Raw genomic sequence first — 14,933 nt, 5'->3', positions numbered from 1 at the left:
CCGAGTGTTGATTAGCATACAAGTTATTGTTGAAGCATGATATACTATGGTAAAATATAGCCTGCATAGACTTAATTCAACTTGGTTTGGCAATTTCCTGAGCATTTTGTGAAGCAAATTAAAGGAAATTTTTGCAGGATTTGATCAAGTTTAGGGAGTTACAAGAAACAGCAAAGAAAGAAAATGAGTTGCCTATTTTTATCAGTTGAGCTGCATAATGACTGCATAGAATTGAGCATTGATGGCTTCCCACCTTCCCCAGTTTATTTCTGTAAGTGGTAAGCTTCAATTTCAATGGAAAGAAATTACATTAAATCTGAATAAGTGAAGAATTAGTTCAACTACTTGTTGGAAGAACAGTAAAGTGAATGTAATCAATCTAGTTCAATGTAATCTATCTAGCGGTGGTAGGATAAATCGTTGAGTCCCTGTAAAGTGGTGTATATGACACTATTAGACAAATTATATTAGATTTATCTGTACATCCTACATCACTTAAAAATGAACAAATTAAATTGATTAAATAGATTGTAAACTCTTTGCATTGTCAATATGTATTTTGACTGTATATTTGAAGTGAAAAATATTTTAATAGTGGGCCATTGAACTAGAAAGTTTACATTTTCAGGAATAATATTTATGTATTTATTTCTAATTTGACATGTTTTGTACAAATAATTAAATAATTATATTTTTATTTAGTGAACTACAATTTCCCACCAAAGGTTTGGCTCAAAAGATCTTTTCCACAATCACAGTTTTTTATTCATAATCAAACTCCATTAACAGAAAAAACCTGTTGAAATAAATGCTAAAATTGTAATACCATGTTACTCCTTAATGTTTCAATTTTGAAATTTGCATTGCTCTACCTAAAAGCAATTAACATTTTCATCCAATTACCCCTCTTGTTGGCAATCGAAATTACATCTCTATAGTTGATCGCTATAGTTGATCGACACTCATTCTCTTCCAATGTCTTGTTTTTCAAATCCGATCATTGACGCCTTAATTTATAAGAAGGTAGTAAGAGTGAAAAAAGAAAAAAAGGAAAAAAATAAGTAAGTTTTTATATAATTTGAAAATAAGTGAGTTTTTATACAAATCAAACGTTGAAATCTTTTCAAATTCTTACATATTTTGAAAATACTATTATGGATTAAATAGTTTATAATATAACATTTATACCCTTAATTTATTGTATTATGTTCAATTTTTTTAGGGTATAATTGTCATTTTGAAACTACTGAAAAATATATTATAATTTTAAAAATTTCAAAGCACCCCTAATTTTTTTGAATTCCAAAAATGCCCTAAAATTTTTTTATAATACACCTAAATTTTCAAAAATTATAATTTATCCTTAAATATATAATTATATGTCATCAACACCCTTATCTATGGGAAGAGAGGAAGAATGAGATGAGGGTGAAAAGAAAAAAAATAAGTGAGTTTTTATATAATTTGGTTATTTAAAAGGTGTATTTTTAATTTTTGTTAATATAAGGTTATATCGTAATTTTGAAAAATGAAATAGTAGAGTGCATACTATTTCATGCACACGGCCACCAGAGGCAAGAGATTAAAGTATGTTCCTTAATAAACCAACTTGTGTAGTTGTCTGCATGTAATGCATGGCCCAAGTTAAAGTTTTATTACTCAAAATGACTAGAGTTTTCAATCCATGCAATATCTTAGTTCGATCAATATAAGAGAAAGTTCAATTTTTAAGTAAAAGTTAAACAAAGTTTTAAAGTGCATAACGAGTCTTCATTGCATTAAATACATTAAGTTTAATTGTGTTATGCTAAGTAATGTTGAAGTTTTACATTATAAGGTAAGTAACTATTAAACATTAATATAGATCTAGACTTTAAGTGATCGATACCTTATTGAATGATTATAAGATTTTTCTCCCTAAAACCTTCTTGGAATGATAGAATTCAACGGATGAAGCCACTTTGTTAGGGTTTCAGAATAAAGATTTAGTCAATATATAGTAAGTTATTGAACTCTTCCTCTTGTCAAAGGATCATTAAATCGTAAGACTCATACTTATGTCATTAATCTAAATCATTACCTGTAAGGTGTGTTAGACTTATTTTTATTTACTACTTAAGTTCATCCGTAAATTATCATTAAACTATTTAATTATACAGTTTTAGTAAGCAAAAATTATAATTAATGTTAACCCATATAAAAAAAAAATCTAATATAGCACTTATTCTTTCATTTTCAATGTTTTATAGATAACAAGTAGTTCGAATGGACCGTATGCAATGACCATCCAGGGGCATGTGAGAAAGTAAGATGTCTTTTAAGAAGTTAAACTTAGGTTAAGGCGTTTCCATGTTTGACTTAAAAAATGTTGAGTTACAATTGGTTTACATTAAACAAAAATCATTTTACATGTTTCTCCAATTGTAATTAAGTTCTTAAAAAGGTGTTTATTTTTAATGATAATCTCAATTTGTGTATAAGCACAAATTGAGTACAAGTTTATTTGGTTGGCATGTTAATTATTTTAGATGATTTTTTTTTTTAATTCCAAATTTAGTTGTCTTTAAAAAGTTTGATCTTCATATTATCGCATTTATTGGGCATGAATTTTCTAGGTTTATCAATTGGAAAATCTATAAGGTATTCATTTAGGGGGGGTGTCATTGCATAATTGTCGAACCATGTATCATGTTATAGATAAAAAACTTAATTTTTTGTATCGTATATTATATCGTATGATGTAGTTTTAAAAGAATAAAAGAATAAAATATTCATAAATTAATAAAAAATTCAAATTGACACATCATTATTTTTTAAAAAATTACAAATATCTTTGAAAATTTAAAATTTTTTTATATATACTTATATCATATCATTATTTTCTCTAAAAAGATGTATTAATCTGTATCGGTAATATATATCTTATTGTATAATATATTTACTGTATCGTATTAATTCGATATATTTTATTATATGTATTATTTTTTATTTATATCGTATCATATTGTAAAATATGTATTATGTATCATAAGATACTGATAATTATAATGTCATAGTTAGACAAAAAAGTTATTGTGAAGAAGACAATGAGTTGAAACATGGGAAAGATTGGTAGACTTTTCCTAACGTGACATATGGTTAAACAACATTTTTAATTTTTTTTTTTTATATTTTAGGAAATAAAATTGATGATTTTCCTTTCTAAGGTAGATTTTTCGTAATACAAAGTTGATTTTGGATGAACAGTGTTTTGGTAGAACCTTGGGTGGGAAAATGTAATTCACTAATTTTTGCTTTTAAAATTAGCGCAATCGAGCGGATATCGTCATCCTAAAAGTGATCAACGGCTGAGAAGTGTTGCCTAACATTATCATTCCTCTCACTATAAAATCGTACCCATAAACCCTCATTTCCACCAGTTTCTCTTCAAACAATTTCTCGATTTCTCTCCTAGGGTTTTAGAGAGATGGCGACCCATTTCTCTAAGCTCGCCACTGCCAAAGCCCTAACCGCCCTTCTCTCCCGCTCCTTTTGTTCTCTCTCTTTCGCTTCTCATCCGCTCAAGTCCTCTCCTTCTCTCTCCCTGTCTCTCTTCAACCGCCTTCGCCCTTTGGCCGCCGTCAACATCGGCCGCTTTGTCACCATCGCTTCTCCCACTCGCGGCTTGGCCACACGCGCCACCTCGTCCTCGCTCAATGATCCTAATCCCAACTGGTCGAACCGGCCTCCCAAAGAAACGATTCTGCTTGATGGGTGTGACTTTGAGCACTGGCTTGTGGTTATGGAGCCGCCTGAAGGAAATCCGACTAGGGATGAGATTATTGATAGCTATATCAAAACCCTAGCCATGGTCATCGGCAGGTTAGATTCTAAGTTTTTAACAAAATTTTCCATGACATGGAAATAATATTATTGCACTGTGTTATTTGTTTATTATTGCTTTTGTGCTTGTTGATATTTCCGATTAAATTGTGTATACTAAGCCATAAGTTGAAAGGGTAATTTAGTATTGACTAGAAATGTGAGTTTTTCGATGCCATATGTGAAGGTGATAATGTGTGTGAACAATGGATGTTTGGTCTTTCTCTGTAAATTAATGACATAATCTCTGAAGACAAACTCTGATTATTACCGATGATGGTGATTACAAAAAAAACTTTTAACTTATGATCTTCAAGGTTATCTCTGGAAATTTTATATACGTCTCTTATATAATTTTGTGAAGGAACCTAATATTTTCTTCACATTTTAAAATAGTGTCATCCTTCTGAACATGAATATGAATCCAATTTTGTATGATGAAGTTAGTAATTTGATCTTTCTGATAAAGGTTGAATATTGATGACTGTTAGCATTTTATTGTTGACATGATATGCACTCTTCTGCCCTGTAACATTGATCTCCAAATTTTAGGATGTGAATGTTTTCTCCTATTTGTTGCAAATCTCTATCTTGCAAGCTTTCATTGTTTTATATTGTTTCTATTGTTTCTTCTTTCTCTAATAGTGAAGAAGAAGCAAGGATGAAGATCTATTCAGTTTCAACTCGGTGCTATTTTGCATTTGGGGCCTTGGTTTCTGAGGAGCTCTCATACAAGATCAAAGGTATAATAATTATTTTTTTTCTTAAATTAGTAATTTCTGCTGTTTTTATTGAGATGTCACTGACATTTCTCTGATTAATAACAGAATTGCCTCGAGTTCGATGGGTTCTCCCAGATTCATATTTGGATGTTAAGAATAAAGACTATGGAGGTAACCCATGCTTTTTATGAGGTGGCATGGAAATGTTTTTCTGCATTTATTATGATGTTTGTCCCTTACATTTACCTTGCTTAACTTAGCTTTAGGGAACCTGCCGTAGAATACATTATTCACATAATTCTTAGTATTATTCATGATTGTGCAGGGGAACCTTTCATTAATGGGCAAGCAGTTCCTTATGACCCGAAGTATCACGAAGAATGGATCAGGAACAATGCTCGAGCAAATGAGCGAAATCGGCGGAACGATAGACCTCGTAACTTTGATAGATCAAGAAACTTCGAGAGAAGAAGGGAGAACATGCAGAATCGAGATTTTCAGAACCAGGGCATGATGAACTCTGCACCCAACAGCGCCATGCCTCCTTCCAACAGCATGGCTCCTCCCAACAACATGCCTTCTCCCAACATGCCTCCTTCCAACAACATGGCTCCTCCCAACAACATGCCTCCCAACAGTGTGGGGAGAATGCCACCTAGCAACATGGGAGGACCACCTAACAATTATGGAGGAATGTCGCCACCAAGCAACTATGGCGGAGTGCCGCCAGCAAACAGCTATGGAGGAGTGCCACCAGCAAACAGCTATGGAGGAGTGCCACCAGCCAACAGCTATGGAGGATTGCCCCCGGCCAACAACTATGGAGGAGTTCCCCCGGCCAACAACTATGGAGGAGTGCCCCCGGCCAACAACTATGGAGGAATGCCACCCCAGCCTAACAACACTGGCAACATGGGAGGAATGCCACCAAATGCAGGAGGATGGTCCAGTAACATGCCGGGGAGTGTACATCAGAATGCTGGTCCTGCCTACCATAATGGTCCAAACACACAGTTCCAGAACAGCTACAACCCAGGTGGCAATACAAACATGCCGGGTGGAAACCAGCATCAGCATTGAGAATCTGCCCACAGGAGTATTTTTCCATCCACCAAGCTGAGACCTTTTTGGGGTATTGTAGATAACTAAGTCTGGACTTAAGTTTTAATATTATTTGTTTTCTGGTTTTTCTGAACATGTTAAAGAATCATTGTTGCTATTTGCCTTGGCAGACTTTTTACTGAATGTAAGACTTGGTTTATGCTATCAGGGTAGTGATAACTGGTTTCCCCATCGTAGACAACTACTTAATAAATGCATTTGATTATGGTGCCTGTACCAGTTCAACATTTTTTATTCTGAATATGGATCATCTACTGTCACTCTGAACCAAGTTAAAACGTTCAATAAAAAATAAAACTGTGCTTCAATGTCAAAAATCGTAAAAAGCTCTGAAAAGGGGTGGTGGGAGATTGGGAAAATTATATCACCCCCGTAAGTGTCAAAATGTCTGGAGAAAGAAGTTTAACCTTTAAAATTTAGGAAGTGGATAGAGTCTATGATCAAATGCTATGAAATTCAAGTCAGTCTCCATGATTCTCTCGGATTTACTTGTCACTGGTATTATTCCTATACTTCATTATTCAACAAAGAGGAGTTGAACAAATAAACAACAGAAACCCATTTAACTCATTGTCATAAAGTGATCAATAAACTCTTAAGATTGGCATTAATCCTCAAATTAATATAGGATAATCAATAAACCATAAATACTTATTTAATTAAGTTGGGTATTACATGTTTAAACCTGCTCGAGGATCATCACTTGTTGAAAATAAACTTACATAATCAGAGTGAGCTGTTTTCTTCCAGGTAGATGAATAAAATGCTTCTGCTTTTCCTTGACTCATCTTTTGCTAGTGTGAGATATGGAGGATGCTAATGAACGGTCCAACATTTATCAAGATGACATGTTTTCTGAATCATTTCAAGTAGCAGAAAACATAACAGCATGAATTCCCAAGTTGGTTTCAACCAGAAAATGGCATGTTTCTCTTCAATGAAAAGAATAGAAAAGAAAAGCTTAAGAATTCATCTCTACCTGGAAAATGTGGGGTTCCATTAACATTCCCATCTCCAAGGACACTAAGTGAGCAAAGTGAGTTCTTCTATTTGCATGTTTACATACAAAACTTGAATAAGTTGATAACCCAGATTAACTAAGATGGAAGAGACAAGGGAGAGGAATAAAGCGAAGGCCTGGAGAATTGGCTTCCAGTGTTGCCATCTTCATAGTCAATGTTGCTTTATGAAGATCCGTATAATGGTTATGTTGTATGAGCCTTGGTGGTCATACACCAAATCAGTAAAGCTAGTCCTGAAACCAAAATAATATTTTTCCTTCCTTTCCCTCAATCTAGCTGCCTCTTTTTATTCATCTAAGAGCAATATTATGTGTTCACACTTTTTATATATAATTTGGATACACAAATAATATATCATTATATGATTAAATATTATTTTTTCTTTAATTCAAAATCTTTCAATCACATCATAACACATCATCTGTATACCCAAATTGTATACACATTGCCTTATTGTTTCAAAATTTACCATGAATACATTATTGGGTGGACATTTTATTATGAGTAGTGTTATATATACAACTTTTACATACAAATAATGATGTGTCATCATGTAATTAGATAGTTATAAATTAAAGATAAAATAATATCTAGTTATATGATAACATATCTTTGTTTGTATATAAAAATTGTGTATATAGTTTTATTGTTTCATTATTCTATCATTTTTGTAAATAATAAAACTATGCGTACTTATTTTATGTACACAAATTAATACACATTCAATATCTATCATCAAATAATATGATAATTTTGAATTAAGAATAAAATAATACTTAATTATATGATAACTAGGGGTGGTTTCGAAGCGAGCTTGTTCGGGCTTGAAACGAGTCAGAGCCCGAGCTTGCCTTGAACGAGCCCAAGCCCAAACATGAGCCTAAATTTTAAGGAAAAAACGAATACAAGCTCTAATCCGAACACCAGTTAAATGAGTTGAGCTCGGCTCGTGAGCCACTTACTCAAATAAAAAAATATTTAACTTAGAAAAACCGACAACATTTGTTCTTTGAAATACCAGCCCAAAGTGAACCTGAGCTACGTGCGAGCCGAACCTGAACACTAAAATTATGAAATGAGCCGAACACGAATATGTGTTAAGCGAGCTTGGTGAGCCCAAGCTTGGGCTCACTGAAAACGAGTCGAAAATGAGTTGGGCCCTGTTCGGGCTTGATTCGACTCGTATCCAGCCCTAATGATAACACACACACACACACACACACACACACACACATATATATACCAAAAAGTCGGTACACATAGTAAAATATTGCACATAAAATCAATCTCATGCATTTCAAAATGTTTTCCATATTTACACAAAAAAATTAGCTTGAACTTTCTTAATAATTGATTTAATATATTATCAATTATTATCATAAATATTTCTGAAATAATCTTTGTGCTTGGCAAGATAATTAACAAAATAATAAAGAAGGGAAATCATATTGAAAATCTTCATAAATGGTAATAAATTTTAGCTTTCTATTTAAATACCCTTTAAATATTTGTTTCAATTTTTCACTCTCTTTCTCTAATTTAAAGCTAATATTATTTCATTTATTCCTATAAAATCATTTACCATGTATAAATAACAAATAATATTTGAAAAAGAGCATTAGTATGTGTAGCTTGATTCAAACTAGCTTTAAACGAGTTTGATTCAAATAAGTTTGAATTTGAGTTTAAAAGTTAAATATTATCGAATTTAAGGTTTATGGATGTTCAATTTATCAAACTTGCGAATCTGAAAAATTTGATATTAATATACTAGAATAATATTGTTATGATAAATGTATAGTAAAATGGTATCATTTTACTCAGTTATATTATTAAGTTAAACTCAAAACTTAGTTTGAGTTTGAACACTTTTAAAACAAGTTCGACATTTCAAACTTAGTTGTACTCAAATCGAATCAAATTTAAACTCGATTTGATATAAATCTAACCCTAATATTAATATATATAATTCGATAAATTTAAATTAAAGATAAAATAATAACGAAATGTATCTAACTATGCATACAAATGCGTGTAAAGGATCATTTTCTTTCAATGTGATTGGGCTAGCCAACTTAGAAATGGGCCTGCCTTCAGAACTATGCCTCTTCCATATATATTTACCACCGGAACCGAGCCAACTTCGCCTTCTCTCGTTCCAATTTTTTAACTGCCTAAACCTAAAACTAGGGTTAGGGTTTCACTCTCTGTTCCTTCTTAAATCCATTCATGGACCCGACCAAGAAGCGCAAGCTCGATGAGAACGGTGTCGCATTGGCCGATACTGATTCTGCCTACATTCTAAACCCTCTGGATTCTCGCAAAATTGTCGAACGCCTAACAAATGATCAACTCCTAGATATTCTATCCAACGCTGTCACTCGCCACCCCGATGTCCTCGAAGCCGTCCGATCTATTGCAGATGCGGACCCAACTCAGCGCAAGCTCTTCATCCGTGGCCTCGGCTGGGACACCACCACTGAAGGCCTCCGTAACATTTTCTCCGTCTATGGTGAGCTTGAGGAAGCGGTGGTTATCCTCGACAAAGCCACCGGAAAATCGAAAGGCTATGGCTTTATTACGTTCAAACATATTGACGGTGCCATGCTTGCTCTTAAAGAGCCCAGCAAGAAAATTGACGGCCGCGTGACGGTTACGAATCTTGCAGTTGCTGGAAATTCAGCGAATAGTACTAACAACCCCGTGGATGTGTCGTTGAGGAAGATATTTGTCGGGAATGTACCAAACGACATGTCGGCTGACAAATTGCTTGCACATTTTGCTTGTTATGGAGAGATTGAAGAAGGTCCGTTGGGGTTTGATAAGCAGACCGGTAAGCCAAAGGGCTTTGCTTTGTTTGTTTATAAGACGGCGGAAGGGGCTCAAGCTGCGCTTGTAGATCCTATAAAGACCGTCGAGGGGAAACAATTGAATTGTAGATTGGCTGATAATAAGAAGGCGAAGGGGCCTGATGGGATTCCGCCTGGTGGGCCCGGGAATGTTAATGTTAATCATGGCGATGGGATGGGAATGGTTCCGCCACCGGCTGGAGGATCCATGCCGGGATCCTATGGTGGGCCAGGTGGACATGGGTCTTACGGCCCGTTTTCAGGGGCGCCACCTTTGGGTCATCATGTGAACTCGTCTTTAGGGGGACCGGGACAGGTACCCTCCTCTTTGGGAGGTGTTGGTGCTGCTGGTTATGGTGCTGGGTTGGGTGGGCCGTATGGTGGTTATGGTGGGCCAGGCTCTGCTGGTTATGGAGGTTTGGGTGGTGCTGCTGGTAGTGGTGGATTGGGGGGTGGTTCTTCCCTGTATAGGTTGCCACCGAGTTCGGTTGGAATGCCTTCTGGTGGGTATTCTGAAGGTGGGCATTACAACTTGTCATCAACTTCGTCTGCTTATCCTAGTCAGCATCACCAGGCAACCGGGACATCTCCTGTGCCTAGGGTTCCTCCTATGTACCCGAATGTTCCCCCGTATTATTGAGGTAGTCTTTATTTATTATGTTTTTTTTATTGACATGTTTGAGATTTTTCAGCTTCTTTTTGGCACTTCTGTTAGGACTTGCTGTTGTTTTGTTTGGTGTTCCTTTCACATGTGTTTGGTTCTAGGTTTTGAGGTTGTCTTTGTTGCTTCCTTTGTCTTTTATGATGATTCGTTTCTTGATCAATTACTTTTTGCCTTTTAGTTTGTTTTTGGGCTTTGCTTTTGTTGTGATTTTGTAGTCCTTGCTGTTTTTTTAATTTCTTATAATCTATATATTTAATTGAACCACTAATTGATCTGAGTGGCAAAATTTTGATAGGTAAGTTGTTTTTGTTCATTGATTATGTGTTTTGATTATAGTGGTCTTCTATCTGTTGCATTTGTTTGCAAACTGTTTATTTTTTTAATGCCTTATTTATTGTCTTTTTTCTTTGTTTGTGTTTATCTTGAACTTGATGGGTAAGAAAATATTGCATTCATATTTTGTTATACATCAAATTGTTGGTTACTCGATTTAGTTTTATTTTTGTTGTTGCATGTAAGTTGAAATTAGCCATAATTTCCAAATCCAGGTTGTTAAGTTAAGAGGTGTATGAATTTATGGGTTTTAGATTTTGGAACATTGCATATGCATGTTTTACTTTTGTAGTAGTTTATTCATCTCAAAATAAAACAAAACAGTAAAAGTGACAAAAATATTTGCAGTAGATACCTATGAGCTGGTGGTTTACCTTTGTTGTATATTCTCATTGTAACTTATCTTTTATCACTGAAAGATTTCATTTTTAATTCTGCAAATAGTATGTTTTAAAAGGACTTGTTTCTTAGATAAATTGTCATGCTCTGTTTTTACTTGATTTCATAGTTGTATGAAGCAATATGTCATGCTGCACTGCTTGTTGGGTGATTTATCTTTAACAGTTGATATTTTAAAGGATTTGAAGTGTACGTTGATGTCTAAATTTGTAAATGCTGAGTACTTGTGGAAAAATTTATTGAGCAATATGGAGAAAAAGAATTTTGAAATATGCATAGGATTGTGACCTCTTCCTCATTTGTAACCAAGCAAATTTATTTTCTATCTAAAAAATGGTTGTGTTTCTTCATAAATCAAAGTTTAAGCAGTTATATTCATATGATGTTTGCTTTGTGCTACAACTTAAATACAATCAGGAGTTTGGGATTGATTGTGTTGAAGTTGAGTCCTGAAGAATTATCCTTGCAAGTGTGCCCCCAAACCTTAAATTAGACATTGGTCTAAAGTTTTAGTCATGAATAACTTATTTAAACTAATATGCTTATCCTATTGTAATATCTGTTAGCTACAAGACCATGAATTATTATATCTGTTAGCTACAAGACCTTGAGCTGTAAAGTCAATGACTTGGATTTGGTATCTGACATTTATTTATTTTCTTGAACCCAAAATCATACGAACAGTCTTTGTAAAATGAAACCTTTATTTCTTTCTTTTTTTGGAAGACTTTCTTGATAAAATTTAATGTTGTTGAAGTTGATTTGCTTTGTGATATCATTTTTGTAGTAGTGCCTTTGAGATATTTTGTACTTTAAGGATGTGTTTGGTTTGGGTAATATTTTGATATCATGATACCTTGAAAATTAATAGGTATAAATTATTATTATGTTTGAAACAAATAAGTAGGTCTAAATAATTATTGTGTTTAATTGGAAGTAATAAAAAAATATTGAAATGTTATTTTATTTAAATGTCTTTGGTATAATTATTCTAAAATATTTTTCATATTACTTGTTATATCAATTGAAAATGAAGGTATTTTTATCTTAAAAAATTAATAAGTAAGGATAGATTTGCCACAAAATCAAGATTATATTAATAATATTTTAATACCTAAGATAAAAATGATAATCGGATTACTTCTTATATTACTTGTCACATCATAATTAGAAATAGAATATTACTAGATTCTTTGATTACTTACAAACTAAACAAATTAATATAAGTAATAAAAGATAGATTACCAGAGTAATTTTTGTTTACCTCCAACCAAAACCCCCTAAAAGGTGTTGATGTTTGTTTGGTGCTTGTCTTTGTTTGCATGGTGAATTGTCATATTGTTCAATCAAAGAAGGTGAAGTGTTTTCTTTCTTTGCTAGTTATGATTATTTGATAAATTTTGCAAGAACTTTGTTCTGTTGATGATGTGGAATGATGAATTGAGTTATGAATGGGTGTTTGATTCAGGTGTATGACAGCTTGTTGGCGCAGATGCTTTTTGTGGTTCTGGTGATTGCGTAGTGCAGACTATATGAATATTTTACCTTTGCTTTTACGGCCACTTCTTCGCTTGATGTCTTGAACTGCACCTTTAAGATGTGGTTTATCTCTGAGTGATGGTTGTGAAATGACTGATTTAGACTAGTCTTTGTACTTTTCCTGGGATCTATTTGCTATGTGGGCTTTCTAAGTGGCAACATCATTTTAATGAGTACTGAGATAATATATTTCCATTTCTTACACAAATTTGTATGGTTGATAGTTGTTGCTTTTGATTTTACTGCCTAGACTTTTGTCATGGTTGTTGATATGGCTTTATATCTTGAGTTGTATTATGCATCTACATATAATTACACAAAACATATGGGTAAACCTCAGTGAATTACTGCTCCACTCAAAGTAGTTTCTTTTTTAAGTTGTGGAAAAATAAATGATGATATTATTTGTTTGCTCTTTATTCATATTCATACTGCTTTAGTTGAATAGTAAAATTTTTGTAACATTTTACTCATTTTTTAGTCTTCTAATTTCATGTATGTTGGTTATGTTGTGTCACATCTCAATCACTTTCATAGAAATTTTACAATTTATATTACTAAAGCAGTTGTTTGATCCTTTCTATTGAAGCATGCATGGTGTTTCTATAGCCCCTGTTGGTTATCGACCTGTAACCTTCCTATTTATGTATTGTTTTATTTTTTAGATTCTGGCTATTTGGCCACACGGTTTATGTTTGTGATTGGTTTATCTTTTACATGGGTTGGATGATTATTTTGGTCTCAAATAATTTGTTATCCTTTACCTGTGTATATCCAATCTTAGAGGATTGATTTCTGTGGGTAATCGTATTTCTCTCAAGTTTTGTCTTGTTGGAGCTGCAGTTTGGTGTGCCAGTGATTTGATTTATACTATTGTTGATATGATTGGGATAATTTGTCCTGATATTTGTGGTTTTACCTGTCTTTTGCTGAGAGCTAGGTTGCATTGATTTGTTCACATTTTCTCTTTAAAACTGTATGAAACGGCATTGTAACTTTTATTATGAGTCTTTTGATTTTAGTCTTTTCATCAAAGGTGTTGTCTGTTTTATCTGCCATATCTAATAGTTATGCTGAATGATAGCTTGTAAATTGAATGTTATGGCATAAACTATGAGCAACACTCTCATGGATCATGTTTTGTAATGAGAAGCTGGAATTCCTTGTCTTTCACTGTCGAGATTTGTTGAGGGTTTTACGTCTAGTTGATGTTGATTTATGTTTCACTTTTGACAAATTAGGGTCCACAACTCTTTATCTTTAAGATGAGATTATTAATGGGCTAGAATTAATGTCTTTGAGGTAGGGTTTTGCCTGCATTTGGTAACCACCTATGCAGGCTTAATATAATTTTCAAGTCATTGCTTTTTGCGTTGTGTGAGATCATCCCACATCTTCAATGTTTGGATAGTTTCATTCTTCTCTGATATGGAACCGTGTGATGTAGCTTCCTAGATGTTTATGAAAACTCTTATGGTGTTATGTGGTTATCTACAGATGGACATGAGAACAGCTTGGTTGTCACAACCTTTAGAATCTTTATCTAAGGGATGATATTGAATTTTTGGTTAAAGATTGATTGTGGCATTTTTAGTTATTACATTAAATATAGGTTTGTGTTACGATTGATGAAAGAGAATCATCCATTGACATTGAAATTTCGATGCCCATAAGCCTTGTGTTTTCTTTTGGTGGAGATTCATTCTCAACATTTAGTGAGATGGGAAGTTGTTACTCTGTTTCTAATTTGAATATGGGGTGTTTAGTATTTAAGGTTGTCCACTGTGGTGGCCTAACTACTGTGAGCTGTTTTGTTATGTAATTTTGTATTGCGTGGAACATGTGATGAGGGGTTGGAGGTGCTGTCCAATGGTTGCTCAAGGTACACTGGCATTTTGTTGTGCTGAAAACCGAGGCTTATCTTGAAAAGGGCAATACCATTGTAACCATTTCAGATTTAGCTAAACTTTTGTAAGTTTCATGCCATTAGTGCCATTCTCCTCTCTACTTCTTGTAATCTTCATCACATTCATTTTATGACTGATTAAAATATAAATTATTAGGTAAATTCACATACCAGAATCTACTCTCTTTTTCTATTTATACTCCTACCTGACGATTGAGTAATGTTGTATATACATATTTTTTATACGTAATTTAAGTATACAGATGATGTGTAATCATGTGATTAAATATTATTTTATCTTTAATTTAAAATTATCTAATAATTTGATTACGTATTATCTATGTATTTTTTATTGCGGTGTAAGTGTTATGAACGAATTGGACCTCAAATTATAATTGTACTTGTTCATCTATATTTGTTTTTTCTTTCACGTTGAATTAAATTCGCTAGAATGGCTGCAAGTGCCAATTTATTTATTGACTTCGAAAAAATTACTCAAACATGGGTTTGGCAAAA

General features: G+C 33.4%; 2 protein-coding genes across 4 annotated transcripts; both read left to right on the top strand.

Moving 5' to 3' along the window:
- Positions 1-3,406: 3,406 nt before the first annotated feature.
- On the top strand, positions 3,407-5,849 carry LOC123206176 (multiple organellar RNA editing factor 8, chloroplastic/mitochondrial-like). The gene is made up of 4 exons (XM_044623314.1): positions 3,407-3,861; positions 4,507-4,604; positions 4,689-4,754; positions 4,909-5,849. The coding sequence occupies exons 1-4, from the start codon at positions 3,467-3,469 to the stop codon at positions 5,661-5,663; spliced, it is 1,314 nt and encodes a 437-aa protein (XP_044479249.1). The 5' UTR covers positions 3,407-3,466; the 3' UTR covers positions 5,664-5,849.
- A 3,020-nt stretch (positions 5,850-8,869) lies between these two features.
- LOC123206163 (UBP1-associated protein 2C-like) lies at positions 8,870-14,593 on the top strand. 3 transcript variants are annotated; one of them, XM_044623295.1, is made up of 2 exons: positions 8,870-10,217; positions 14,362-14,593. In XM_044623295.1, the coding sequence occupies exon 1, from the start codon at positions 8,957-8,959 to the stop codon at positions 10,214-10,216; it is 1,260 nt and encodes a 419-aa protein (XP_044479230.1). In that variant the 5' UTR covers positions 8,870-8,956; the 3' UTR covers position 10,217; positions 14,362-14,593. The 3 variants fall into 3 exon arrangements, with proteins under 3 accessions (XP_044479230.1, XP_044479229.1, XP_044479228.1); XM_044623294.1 differs by lacking the exon at positions 14,362-14,593 and adding an exon at positions 14,009-14,207; XM_044623293.1 differs by lacking the exon at positions 14,362-14,593 and adding an exon at positions 12,441-12,719.
- The last annotated feature ends 340 nt before the right edge of the window (positions 14,594-14,933 follow it).

This window comes from Mangifera indica, unplaced genomic scaffold, assembly GCF_011075055.1.
Source record: "Mangifera indica cultivar Alphonso unplaced genomic scaffold, CATAS_Mindica_2.1 Un_0026, whole genome shotgun sequence".
Classification (NCBI taxonomy): Eukaryota; Viridiplantae; Streptophyta; class Magnoliopsida; order Sapindales; family Anacardiaceae; genus Mangifera; species Mangifera indica.
The sequence above is the reverse complement of the archived record's forward strand: the minus strand, read 5'-3'. Positions and strand labels throughout refer to the sequence as shown.

Coding starts and splice junctions, on each gene's coding strand:
- LOC123206176 (XM_044623314.1), top strand. CDS start 3,467: ATGGCGACCCATTTCTCTAAGCTCGCCACTGCCAAAGCCCTAACCGCC. Junction 3,862..4,506: donor CTAGCCATGGTCATCGGCAG/GTTAGATTCTAA, acceptor TTTCTCTAATAG/TGAAGAAGAAGCAAGGATGA. Junction 4,605..4,688: donor GCTCTCATACAAGATCAAAG/GTATAATAATTA, acceptor GATTAATAACAG/AATTGCCTCGAGTTCGATGG.
- LOC123206163 (XM_044623295.1), top strand. CDS start 8,957: ATGGACCCGACCAAGAAGCGCAAGCTCGATGAGAACGGTGTCGCATTG.